Genomic DNA, 14,074 nt, shown 5'->3' on the forward strand with positions numbered 1-14,074 from the left:
TCTACTTTTATGTTCCTAACGTCTCGTTTTTAGGTCCCCCGAAACAAATTTGCTGAAATTGTCTGTTAATGATTTATGTGCACATGTTAAAGTATAAAACAAGGTTTTAATTCATTTTTTAAAAAAAAACATGTGGGAGCAGCTTTCTTGACGGTGGACGTCGGTGTCCGTCCTCCCTCCTCCTCCTCCTCCTCCTGCGTCAGTCTACGACACGTACACTCCCATATTCACAAGAGACAATCCAATCACAGCCATTCCTTTAAGCACAGATGAAGCTGCGGCGTGACCCCGGCGTTCATGTTCCGCCTCGAGGCAGCCTCGTCTCGTACTTTCATTAACGCACAGTTGTTTTAACTTTGATGGCACAGCCTTATGGTATAATTGGTTTGGGGGGGGGGGTGTACAGCAGCTGTGGCTCCACAATAGTTGATTATAAAATTATAATGAAAGAGCAGAAAGAGTGATGGATTTTTGCAATGACAAATGCAGATACTAAAATATCAATACATCATGATAAAAGAGTCCAAATGTGCTTTATTTCGCCGATGGTGACTAATGACAATTATCTTCATGATAATGTTCAATAAAAACTGATCAAGATGAAAATCCAATTTGCAGATGGAGCAAAAAATTGTAAAGTAATCGCATAACTGCAACACACGGTCACAGTTTATTTACATTACTACCTATTTAATGTCATTACACTATATGTGATCAGGTACAGAAATAAAAGGGTTAGTTTGGCCACTATGGAATGTCTTAAGCCACTTTTCCACCGAGCTCGGCACGACTCGGCCGCGCTACAAAATAGTACCTACTCAAACACAAACGTGTGACGAGTGACTTGTAAAGCAGTTGTTTCCAGTGTTTAAATCATTAAAATCAGTTCATTTAAACTATTTGTTCAGTGCTTCTTCCTCCATGACCGTGCTAAAGCAAATTTTTTAGGATTGTGAAGTCTTTTTAACTGATCTACAGATCAGCTTTACTGTGCCGCGCCGAGGCTCGGGCGACGTCGAGCCGAGCCGGTGGAAACACGGCATTAGTTAATTTAAGCTATTTACAGTAGCAGCTTTAATGTTTCGGTTGCATAGACTCTTTCTTCTGTATGAGAAGGATGGAAAAATTGGAATTTCAAAAGATCCTGACGAATATTTCTCCAGCATACATGAGCCGGAACCAAACCTCGGTGCCGCTGTCTCAGCCATCGAGCAGATGTACTTCTTCTTTCTTTTCTCGCTCTCTCTCCACAGCACGCGGGCGGGTTCGCAGGTAGCGTCGAAGCAAACGGCTTCTTCCTCAGGAGCGAGATGAAGTGAGTTTGAAAGATGATAATAGACTCCTGAGGAAACTAATCTATTTCCAAAGGAGAGAGCGGTATGAATTTTCTCACCTGCACTCTCCTTTCACCGCGTCTGTCAGCAGCAGCGTTACAGGTCAATTTTGCAGGTGAAATATCCCAATTAAAATTGACCCTAAGCAGCGGGGCAGGTACAGCAAGTCTTGAATTCCTGTTCCTGCTCCCACAGTGTTGGATGTTGGAAAGTGCCCCAAAAAAAACCCATACTTTTGACACCGTTAAAATGACGTGAAGCTCATTCGGAAGCAATTTCCCTCCTAAAAATTGACAGGTTTGTAATAAGGAAAGGATTCCTAATTCCTAACTCATTGGAATTGCAGCAGACGTTTACACCGTGGGCTGTGAATGAATGAATGGCCGATAGCTGACGAAAAAAATATAAGTTGCTATTTCGCAAAGCTGAAGCATGTGTGAGTCCTGTGGTTTCCACATGATGATTTCACTCGCACGCCATTCTGCGCTCTGCATGTGTGTGTGTGTGTGTGTGTGTGTGTCTCCATTACATACAGGAGCACATTACCTGCACTGGCCCTTTCATTTTGGGGGATAAATAAGCTTGAAATCAAGTCTTGAAAGTTTCATGCTGCAGTAAAGGCAGCTGTTACAAGGCCAGGAGCATATGTAAACAAGGCAACACCAGGACCCAGATGGCTCCCGTCAGTCCAGGACCCCGGGATCTGCCCTCCGCGTCTGCGTCCTCGACAGGTGGATGATGATGATAATGATGATGATGTTTTTGATCACCGGTCACATCTGGGCTCACTGCAGAGGGAAAAAAATCAACATATCAGTGAGGAGGAGGCTTGTTATCAGTGGAGCATCATGAGGAGAAGGCAGGGTTTGTTTGTTTTTCCTCTTTCCTGTGTGTGGCTCTCTGCTTCCTGCTGCTGAAGACGTACAGTTTATTTATCGCTCGTTTTACTGCTCCGTGCCGCGTGAGCAGGGAACTATTTACGGGTCCACTGAGTACACATTAGTGACATCTAATGGTGAGACTCCAGATTGCAACAAACAGAGGGAAAAGATTTTAAATTACAGTGCAGCAAGGGTCTGAAACTCATCATCGCTCTGAGCTATTTCTGTATGCTCATTTTGCATCAATCACGCATTTATATCATCCACTCATCAAATCATGTCGAAACAAACACATTATTTTGAAATTCTGCGAAATATCATGATAAATAACTGGAATAACCACTCGTCTAACCCCGTTTCCCCGACTCCTGTGGCTTTGTTTTTCTCGGCCTCAGACGCCGTCTTTCACCGCTGCAGTGCATTCACACACCCACTAAACCATTAAGGGAGTCTGTTAATTTTCCACCTCCCTATTTATAGTGAGCTGATGCAACTGAAGAGCACCTTCAGCCTCCGTCGCTCCCGCTTTCTCACCCCGCGGTGCAGCAGAGAGCGTCTTGGGCTCTCCTCTCTCCCGTGAATCAACAACTATATTTATGTCAAGTGATTGGGCTGAGACGTTAAAGCTGAATGCATGTGCGCGGCCACTAAAACACCACGGAAATATCAATAAGAGCAAACAGTGGAACTGACTTTAGTTTAGTTTGCTTTAAATACATATCTAGGTATAGCCAATATTTGTGGCTGATCAGTGTGAACTCAAACATGCTCTGTTAATCAGTTTCTGTATTGTCTTTTATTTAATTGATTGATTTACCTGATTTAAATTACTTGATTTTTGTGATATACAGTATGTGTGTGGGGGAAAAATGAACAAATGAATATATAGAGTTCTGCAAACAACGAGAACTAAACTCTGAATTATGACTTTCTTTAATCTCAGAATTCTCAGAAGTCAGATTTATGAGATTAAAGTCAGAGTTCTGACCTTTTTTTTCTGAATTTTGAATTTTTTTCTCTGAATTCTGAATTTTTTTCTCTGAATTCTGAGAAAAAAAGTCAAAATTATGACTTTAATCTCAGAATTCTGACTTTATTGCCACTATTAGCCTTTATCCAACAGCATTAAAATATTGTTTTAAAAATAGAATTAAAGATTCATTGAGTTAGTTATTATTACTTTTATTTGATTTATTTGACAGAATCTACATCCTGCCTTTACGAAGCGAACAAATGAATACATGCAGTAAGTGCAAACCACCGAGAACTAAACTCTGAAGCCAGTTTGTCAACACTGTTTTTTCTTAAGATTAGACTTTAACAGGAACAGTTATCGCCTCAGACAACTGCACCGAACCAGCTGCCAACATCCATCTTTCAGTTTACAACTCTTCAGAGGCCTCAAGTGTCGAGGCGGGAATTTCACTGTCTCACCCCGAGTGAAATACGGCGTCTCCCTCTTCAGCTCGACTGATGTTACCTCAGGAAACCTCGCACTCCATCCTGACTTCATCTCTCCGGGGAAGAAGAGAGAGGAGAGGAGCCCAACAGACCCACTGCTCCAGGACTTTCTCATTTCTCACTCAGAACCCCAGGGTCATAAGTCTGTCATGGGCAGGATTACTATAACCCAGACCTTTTCAGAGTATATATAAAGTCGGTGTTATCAAACTTTATCTTACTAGCAGAGAAAAATAAGACCAACTGCAGAGGCCATTTGGACTTTGTGCACTTCAATTCCACATTTTATAGAGCGGCAGAAATAGCCCGTAATTTATTTTCCACCACAGCCGAATCCACAAAAGTAAACTGTTGCTGCAAAGATATAATTTCCCCACTTTTAGGGATCGTTAAAATGTAACGTAATGTAATAAAGCACGGGACGACGAATAAATGTCGAAATCTGGACCATCAAATACAGACAAATCAATCCGTTTCTCCGACAAAAGCTTCAACGTTTCAAACCCCAGTGAGAACCTGTGGACGGAAAGAACCTTGTTGAACAATTGTTTTTTTTTCCTGCATGGCTGAAAGAAGCTAAGCAGCTCATCTCTAAGATGTAAAACATAAAAGAAAGTCAAGGACAGACAGTCTTTGCTATAAAAACATACATTTATGCAACAGAACCAGACCTGTGGGCGTAGGGATGAATGGATGAATGGATGATTGGCTGCACAAAGTGCTGTATTTAAAATAAGAGTTTGTTATTGGAAATCAAGAGCAGCTCGTGGTGGTGCTCATTGTTCAGTCGCGCATTTGACCGGAGGAGAAGCTGCAACACGACGAGACTGACAGTGAAGTCTTAGATTAAGTTGGTTTAAGATGATCAGACTTTTTTAAAAAAAACTACAGAAGAAGTGCAAAACGTTTTCCTCATAATTCAGATTTTTTCCTCATAATGTGGACTTTAATCTCAGATTGCTGACTTTAATTTCAGAATTTTGACTTTTATCTAAGAATTCTGATTTTAAGACTTTCATCTCAGAATTCTAACTTTGAGACATTAATCTCAGAATTCTGACTTTAATCTCAGAATTCTAATTTTGAGACCTTAATCTCATAATCATGACTTTAAGACTGTAATCTCAGGATTCTAATTTTGAGACTTTAATCTCATAATCATGACTTTAAGACTGTAATCTCAGAATTCTAGTTTTGAGACTTTAATCTCAGAATCATGACTTTAAAACTGTAATCTCAGAACACTGCTGATGTGCGGCTGTAAAGACATGTTTTGGTAAACACTCGGCAGAAGCTGCCGGGATGTTTGTAAAAGGTGTTTGGTCTGAAGAGAGACATAGGTCAGAAAGAGAGGCTTACAACTGAAGTAAAATCAATACGAGCTGATTCCTGAGGACTCGCACCAGCGTTGATCAATAGCCCACTAACTGCACCAGGAAAAAACACATAACCACCACGATGATCAAGAAGGGCCTTTTGTGCGATGATGAGAGGGTGATTTTTTTTTAAGAGCTCCGCAGCTCCAGTCCACATATTCAGCAGGTTTAGTAACAACAGGTGTTCTTCAAACTTTAGTATCTTCCGTTTGCAGAGTAAAGTGAATGAAAGGATTGAAAAGTAAGCTCAAATAACCCGGTCGCTCTTCAGTTTTACATGATAATTGTTCCTTGTCCTTGCCCGCCCACCCCTGCGCCGCCCATGTATACACACAAACGCTCCCTCAGGGCCTGTTTTCATATAAAAGATGCAGCATAGAAATAATAAAGTGACACTGTTTTCGTCCACAAAGACCAAACAGAGACAATAATAAAGTCGACAACAACAAAATAACCTCCAGAAAATGATGCACTGCAGCTGTGAAACGCACATTTTGATCATTTATGTAAAGCGACTTGATGAGAATATGCGCTTGTTACAATTCTTACAAGAAAAACAAGTCAGTGTGAGTATATATATATATGTATATAATCATAAGTCGGACAAAGAAAAGAGTATGAATGTGTTTACTGCATCTGGAGTGAAGATTCTGAAGTAAGAAATTATAGTTAAGTGAGAGAGACTCAAATCAAGGAAGTGAAGACACACGCACACACACTGAGAACAGTGAGGATTCTAATATAGTGACACTTAGATTAAAATGACTCATAAATCTCCTCAGATCAGTCGGGTTCCGGGTTCTCCACTCGCCCTGCTACGATCAAACTTTATACTTTATAAGTGTTTAGTGAAAAATTGATTCTCTTGCTTTTACGCTGGAGTCTTCGCGGCATAGTGAAAAGAAGAGTCTCCTCACAGGTTGAGTTCTCAGCTTTATTCCTGGCAGCAGCGCAGCGTAATAACACTGTCAAATAACACACAGATCAATGTGGTAAACTGTGGTGAAGCTTCTCCTCCAGGCTACAGGAGGATTCACAAACTGGCATATATTTAGTTGCTTTAGTGCGTAACTTTTAAATATCGAGGAAAAAAATGTCCATTACATTCAAATACAATCAATTATGAATCAATTACTAAGAGGAATCGTCACTTTTATTCGCACACGGATCGCGAACCTGAAAAATATTATGATAATATAGATTTTTGGTTGATAGAAAATTACTTACATAGACATACTATTGTAAAACAGCAAATCTGCATATATTATAGGGTATTGTAACCTATGTAAAGTGCAGTATATCAGGTAATGCAATATCATGCAAATAATATAAGCAATTTTTTTGGCTAAACGTTGGCTAAACTCCCTTGGACCAAACTCATTTTTGTTTTCAAAGAGCGTCATTCTCTCCGTTTGTACTTGAAGTAGCACACAGCACATCAAAAAAAAAAACTGAAAACAAGAAGATTCATCATGTTGGAATTGGTGTTGTTGCAAAAAGCAAATGATACCTTTAGACGTACAAAATCAAAAGAGAGAATAAAGAAGGGAGAGAGAGAGTGCATGGACGCTAAAAATCTGGGGTGAAATATAATTAAAGTGAAACATGTAATCAATTACAAATGTTGATAATGAAACGGGATGCTAATAACACCTTGGTGTGGACCTTGGTTTTTACTTTAAATGTGATTTTGTTGGTTTCTTTTCACTTTTGATTGTGTTGTTGTGACATTGCAAACAGCTTTTTGGTCACTCTCCTCTCAAGGTTCCACATTTCTACTTGTTTTTCCACTATGTTTTTTATTTTTATTTTTATTTTTTTGTTATTTTGGCAAAGTGACATTGCAAAATCAAGGTTGACTCTCAAGCGTGTTTATTGACAATCACATCTTCGTCTTGAACCTTCACCGTTCGCAGCTCGCACGCTGACACAAACTCCACAATATCAGCTTTATTTCTGAAACTCGTGTCCTTTGACACAAATTGGAAAATATCCGTCCGTAAAATCAGACACTTTGAAGTTCAAGCTCCTGAACCAATGGAACTCTCTCCTTTTCTTTAGTGTTGCTCTGCCTCACTCCGCTGGAGCTAACAGCTAAGCTAACGGGCGTTGTTACTTTACTCTGCCGCCACTCACGGCACACTCTGCTGGACCATGTGGGGATTCCTTCACACCGTCTGATGCACTTGTAGGCTGTATTTTAAGGTTTCACTTTCAAATTCTGAAATTCATTCAAATGATATATTGAAATTGCCTTCCAGGTAGAAAAAGGGCTTTAAATGAGTCGATACTGTTTTCGCTTCTTCACTGCAGACGTATATCCTGTAAAGCAGGGGTGTCAAACTCATTTTTGTTCAGGGGCCACATACAGCACAATTTGATCTCAAGGGGGCCGGACCAGTAAAAATAGCAAAATAATAGAATAACAACCTATGAACAACAAGAACTCCTTTGTTTTTTCTCCTTAGTTTTTTAACATGAAATTTCTTGAGAAATGTAAGTGCAATTTCAACAATATCATGCCTAAATTTACTATTTGCACAAACATTTAATCACGGGATTAGTTAGATTAGATTAGTGTGAAATTTTAACAAATTCATCCTGTGGGCCGGATTGGACCCTCTGGCGGGCCAGTTCTGGCCCCCGGGCCGTATGTTTGACACCCCTGCTGTAAAGCCTGTCCCGCACGAGAGGATTTACAAATCTGATTTTTAAAAACCTTTTCAATGTTATAATCCAGAGAAATCCCAGACTAGACGATCCAGTCGAGACGCAGGACCACACACACTTGCCGATTAAGCAAACAATTTGAGGGAGGAGATTCCAGAGGTTTCGGGATCTCACAGAAACGTGGGCGATTTAACGTGACTTCAGATTACAAAGAGACTGTCGTTGATAATAGCTGTTGTGTGCTCTGAGAAAAAAACTGTGGATTAAGTCATGGCTGAGAAGATTAGGAGACAAGTTATGGTTCTTAACAAAAGTATGCAACATCCATTTCCCACAATTTGAAGACTCTGATGCGTCCGATGACGTTATAATCTCGTCTGTTAATCCCTCACACGACAGGACAATTTGGCCAGATAATCTGTCCATACAGCCTAAAATCGTCGTAAGGGTCAGCTCGGAACCAGAATCTGGTCAATTGTCCTCTAATGTGGGGCAGGGAATGCTACGACTACAATTGTAGTCTCCCACCACACCCCCTTTGTTCTTGGGGTCACTTTTCCTCTGACATTTTTAATCAGATTACAATAATTCACACATGAAAGGTCCGACCTTCTACTTTATGATTCTTTACAAGTTAATACAAAATATGTGTTTGGAATAGCACGGGTGAAATTATACATACACACACTTGTGTTTGTGTAGCGTGCACAGCCAAAACTCTGTGTGTAATTTAATCTGCGTGCGACATTAAATGCATGGCGAGCTGGGTAGCGGTAAATAATAATAGTAATAATAATAAAAAAAAAGAAGAGACGTGCATATTTCTGTGCCAGAATTGTTTTGTTTACACGTAATGAAGAGCAAGTGAGGAGAGAAGCTAAATGAAGAGAAACCACCTGAGACGTCTCGGGGAGAAGGCTGAGTGCTCCCATTCTCAAAGAAAACAATTGAATATAGCTCCGCGCCGGCGACGGCATCCCCACCCAATTACGTTCAGATGCTCAGAGAAAACATAATAAAACGACTCTTTATCCGCAACAAACACATCACTTTGCACAATTTCGCTCATTTACGTCATCTGTGCAATCGCCGCGTTTGATGAAAAGCCCGTTTATGATGACTGATTCGCTATGAGCGCTCATTTCTCTTTTGTCTTTTTTCCTTTATTTGTTTGTGTGAAAAGAAAAACGTTAAGAGGCCAAAAAACAAGTGTGCTTCATCTAAAATGGTGCAACTGAAATTATTACCCACAGTATTAACTGTATGTCAGATAGAAAAATGAACCTTTGTTCCGTAATATTATCACTGACCAATGTTTTTGTTCATGTTTTGGGAAAGGAAAAGTGTTTTTCCCCCCTTTTTATTGGACTTATACCATGGTTCTCAAACTGCGGTACATGTACAACCAGTGGTACGCCAGCTTCCTCTGGTGGTACCTGGAGGAAAAAACTAATATATTGCAATTTATGTCAGAAGTATAGTCATCATTTTATAATATATCTAAATTAAATGCATATAGACAGACATTTTGCCTATGTGTATATATATATATATGTATATATATATGTATATATATACATATAAATGTATATATAGGCAATATATAAATATATATACTAGCTATAGCTATGATCATCATTACATGATTTAAACACAGTGATTTAGTCAATATTTAGGCAAAGAATGAATTCAACAGATGTCAGAGAGAGAAAAATATCACTTACAATCAAACTTCTCCTTCAAATCAGGGCTATTTATAATAATATATTTATTAAATATACAAAAAAAGCAGTTACAGTGGCTGACAAACACACATGTACTGATTTAAATGAATGACATGAATTGGCAAAACAAATAAAACCAAGCTAACTGCAGTTACTGGTGCCCTGATCATGGCAGCTAATAATAATAATAATAATAACAGTAATATTAAATGAACAAAGAGTGATTCATAGTCCCCCGTTTGACTGCTTTACACACTCATCTGTGCTCACCCTCATTTAAAAACCAAAATAACAATAACCCTGCCACAGCCACACAGTGCAATTAAAACTGTTTTAATTGTGAGTGTTAATGTCTGTGCACTTTAAGGGAACGGAGGGATAGAATGTGCAATTATCCATATTTCTTACTGTATCTTGGTGCAATATAACTTTGTGTTGGCTGTAGTTTATACTTACATTTGCCCCCCGAAAGACGCAGCTACACTGGTGGACAGTGGACGACGATATGTTGAATAAAAGCACATTTACGCCAGTAGCATAATCACATAAGCGCACATTATTACCGCTATAGTTTTTTGGTGTGTATAACTTAAACAGAGACCCGAGTTTGCTCTCACGATATAAACACTGTCTGACAACAGCTTAATAGTCCAATCACCTTGCGTCGGGTCAACCAGCCTTTTGTCTGATTTAATTTACCCCCCTGTACTTAAAGCATTAGTATTTCAAATGTCTGCTCTGACCCCCCAATAAAACCAGAATCCATCCTGTTTGTGCAATTACAGGGAAAACCTGGATCAATGGAAACTAATTTAAGGCAGGGGCATTATTCTAAAGAACACACTGCAGAGGCGGCGGCGGCGGCGGCGGCGTCTCTGCATGGAGCCGGCGCGGTGATGGAGTGCCTTGCTTATATCCTGTACGGCTCGGCTGCACATGCCACAGTGAGAGTGTTCATGTCCTGGATCCCATCACCCTGGCCGCTATTACATCCTCAGAGCAGTCAATACCGGGCTCTGACCGCCAGTCACTCACTCTCAGGTTTCACGCACAAAGACAGAATACAAATCAGCCTGGAAGACTCCAAACACTCCACATCCGCTCTCTCTGTGTGTGTGTGTGTCTGTGTGTGTCTGTGTGTGTGTGTGTGTGTGTGTGTGCGTGCGTACACCTTTGCTTAGCAGTTGAACAGAGCGGTTTGCTGCGCCACCAAGGCTTAGGACGGGGACTGACAAGATGATTTAGATGAGTAGAAAAGGACGCACACAACTGAAAATATTTGCTGTAAATACCATAATAAAAATACAGGAAGAAGAATGTCAGATGTCAATAGTCAATAGTCAGAACATATATATATATATATATATATATATATATATGTATATATATATATATGTATATATGTATATACAGTGCCTTGTGAAAGTATCCGGACCCCTTGAACTTTTCAACCTTTTGCCACATTTGAGGCTTCAAACATAAAGATATAAAACTTTTCAGTTTTTTATTTGTTAAAAAAGTATAAATTATACAATGAATTTCGTTCCACTTCACAATTGTGTCCCACTTGTTGTTGATTCTTGACAAAAAATTTCAATTTTAGAACTTTACGTTTGAAGCCTCAAATGTGGCAAAAGGTTGAAAAGTTCAAGGGGGCCGGATACTTTCACAAGGCACTGTATGTATGTATATATATATTTATGTATATATATATATATATATATATATATATATATATATACATATATATATATATGTATATGTATATATGTATATATATATATATATATATATATATATATATATATATATACAGTGTATATATATATAAAAGTCATCATAATAAAAGCATTAAAAGGTATTATATGCTAAAAAACCAGATTAGATTAGACCGAAGTTACATTACGACCGCACACAAAAACAACATACTGGTCAGGCCGACAGTGAACTAAAGCATTACGTTACATAAAACCCCAAATATTGCACATTAGCTGATATTATTCATGGGGCCTGTTCCAAATTCAAAGCCTCGCGTCAGGAGAAAACGAAAAATCTGTTCGCTGCTTCAGATCTTTTCATACGAGGGAGGAGACACCGACCCTCCCACAATATGGCGTCTCTTTCCTGTCTGTACACATGTCTCCGTTTCAAATAACGTGGTGCACGTGAACATGCACATTCAACCGGCCTCTGTTATGTAACGAATTGTATTCGAAGGCAAAAGTATTTATTTCGCGGACGCAAATAAATCGGTTCAATGGTGAACTCTGTATTTATATGCTGCTTTTCTAGTCTGAATGACTGCTCACCGCCGCATTACACTGCAGTCGTTTTTGCCCTTCACCCATTCACGTATGCACCTTTGTGCAGCACACATCTTTCATACCCATTCAATTCAATTTTATTTGAATTGTGCCAATTCATAACATACATAGGCATACAATTCACACACTGCCAACACAGCCGGGTTAAGCACCTACAGGGACACAATGGGACTTTAGTAGGTTTCATTCATTTGTCCACAAATGTCTCTAATTACTCACAAACCTTTGGCATTTCACATTTTTCTTAGGGTGATTATTGATTGTTATTTCAAATGAAGTTTCTTCTTTTCTGACTAGTGGACAGCAGCATTTCACAAGCCACTACTCAGGGGTCAGGGTTGTGTGGTCTTATTTCAAGTTAGCCTACATGACACAGCTGAAACCCCAATAAAATGTTGAACAATTAAGTCATTCCTGTGTAGGCCTAGGCTAATTTATACTCCGGCCATAATACACTCGGGGTATAATCTAGCATAGGCCGCTTTAACCCCAGGTTTATTCTGAACTGGGGGGATACGATAGCCTATTACACCGGGAATTGAGCCCTCACCGCCGGATTAGATTTATGTTTGAGACCAAGATGAGACGAGACCTTCAAAAACAGCTCTCTATAATCATCTGAAATTCTACTCACACATACAGCCGCAGTACATATCTTCCTTTTTTTTTCTATTATTCAGTTAAAAGAGGAGAATATGCAGAGTTGGCGACCTTGTATGTCCACATAAAACCTCATGTACACACCTTTGCAAACAGCTTCGGTCTAGAGTTGGATTTGTTTACCGCGAGTATGGTTGTAAATCAAATAAAAAAGTGTAGAGATGCAAATTTGAGATTATTTTTTCAATTATTAAGAGAAAAAAAAAACAATCTCAGAGCAGCCCATACCTGGAAGAAACAAGCGCCAAACAGTCCAGTTAATATTCAGTCACATGGACTCACCAGAGTGTGCTAACCAAAGGAAGAGATGTGCTGAATTTTTTATGCACCGTTTCTTTTTTAACAGAGGGAAACAAAGGCGGCGTGCAGCGCTGATCAAATCGACACGTGCAGGTAAAAGTCTCTGTGAACCTCAGAACCTCCCTTTTTCCTTTTCAGCAGCAGCAGCCGCAGCAGCAGCAGCAGCCTCCGAGTTCGCGTGTGTGAAGTCAACTTCATGCAACAGCAAACGAAACACCTCTGGCTCCACATAAACAGGACAAGGTCATTCAGCTGTTTCACATGTTGACAAATATACAGTATTTCCATTAATTGTTGTATTAAAGGCCCTAAAAACCTATTTTCCCAGTGACCTTCTCCCTCCGACTCCAACATATCTATATTTTGTCAAAGATCCTGTTATTATTTTACATTAATTATAGAAGAAATGTATTGTATTAAGTCATAAAATGACCATGAGAGACTAAGAAAACATGTGAAATAGAGGCTTCACTGATGGCAGTGGTACAGCCAGTTTATTTATCGGCCGTTTCCGTACTTGGAAAGCACCACAGGGGCATGATAACGGTCATATATAGTCAATCTGTCAGGTTCCGTGATGTATTGCTCAATCTCTGTGGATTTCAAATGCGCAGTGAACTCCAGTGACAGCATGAAAGTGGCACTGACGCTTTTCCTGCCAACATGGCGGGTGTAAACAAACTGAGTCATAATATCACAAACTTGACTATCGATTCTATGTTTTAATATAGAATTGTCAGCTATTTCCCGTTAAGGAAGTAAAAATGATTACAATTGTTGACAGAGGAATGAAAACTAAGTGCAACGGCTATTAAGTAGTTTGAACTTGATTTTTTGGGAAAAAGTGACAGCTGTGTTGTTATGATTTAAAAACACAGCACTTATAATAAAATCGGTATCATTCATGTATTTTAAGAAGCCTTTTCTGTAATGATTTCAGGAAAAAAACATCAATCAAACGTCCCAGAACAGCGTCACATGATGAAGATGATGATGTGGAAGCATTTTTTTTTGGGTGGGGGGGGTGTTTATATCGTTTCCCATCTGGCTGTGATTGCACGGATCGTTCACTGTGAATGAGAATCAGAGGGAGGTACTGCACTTTGTTCCAGCCTCACAGTTTTAGAGATGCTGAGCTCAGCGTGATGTTAGCTGCACCGGCGACCAATCGGAACGCGCTGGTCCCAGTTTGCATCGCGTCAACAGCAAAGTATACGCGAGCGTGCGCGCAGTCACAAAACGGCCAGTTATGAAGGAGGTTCTTTACTACTGTATGTCGCGTTACACACACTCAACAGGTTTAAATGAAACACCTCCGTCCAGATTTATACCAAAGTGTGAGTA

At 39.6% G+C, this 14,074-nt stretch overlaps 1 protein-coding gene across 1 annotated transcript in view; it reads right to left on the reverse strand.

Annotated features, from left to right (window-relative positions):
- Positions 1-876: 876 nt before the first annotated feature.
- gpc5a (glypican 5a) overlaps positions 877-14,074 on the reverse strand; it is a 145,883-nt gene continuing 132,685 nt past the window's right edge. The window contains exon 9 of the mRNA XM_044029464.1: positions 877-2,122. Coding sequence (XP_043885399.1) covers positions 1,962-2,122 — 161 coding nt within the window. The 3' untranslated portion in view covers positions 877-1,961. The remainder of the gene's footprint in view (positions 2,123-14,074) is intronic.

The sequence above is a fragment of the Solea senegalensis genome, linkage group LG7 (genome assembly GCF_019176455.1).
Source record: "Solea senegalensis isolate Sse05_10M linkage group LG7, IFAPA_SoseM_1, whole genome shotgun sequence".
In the NCBI taxonomy this organism is placed as follows: domain Eukaryota; kingdom Metazoa; phylum Chordata; class Actinopteri; order Pleuronectiformes; family Soleidae; genus Solea; species Solea senegalensis.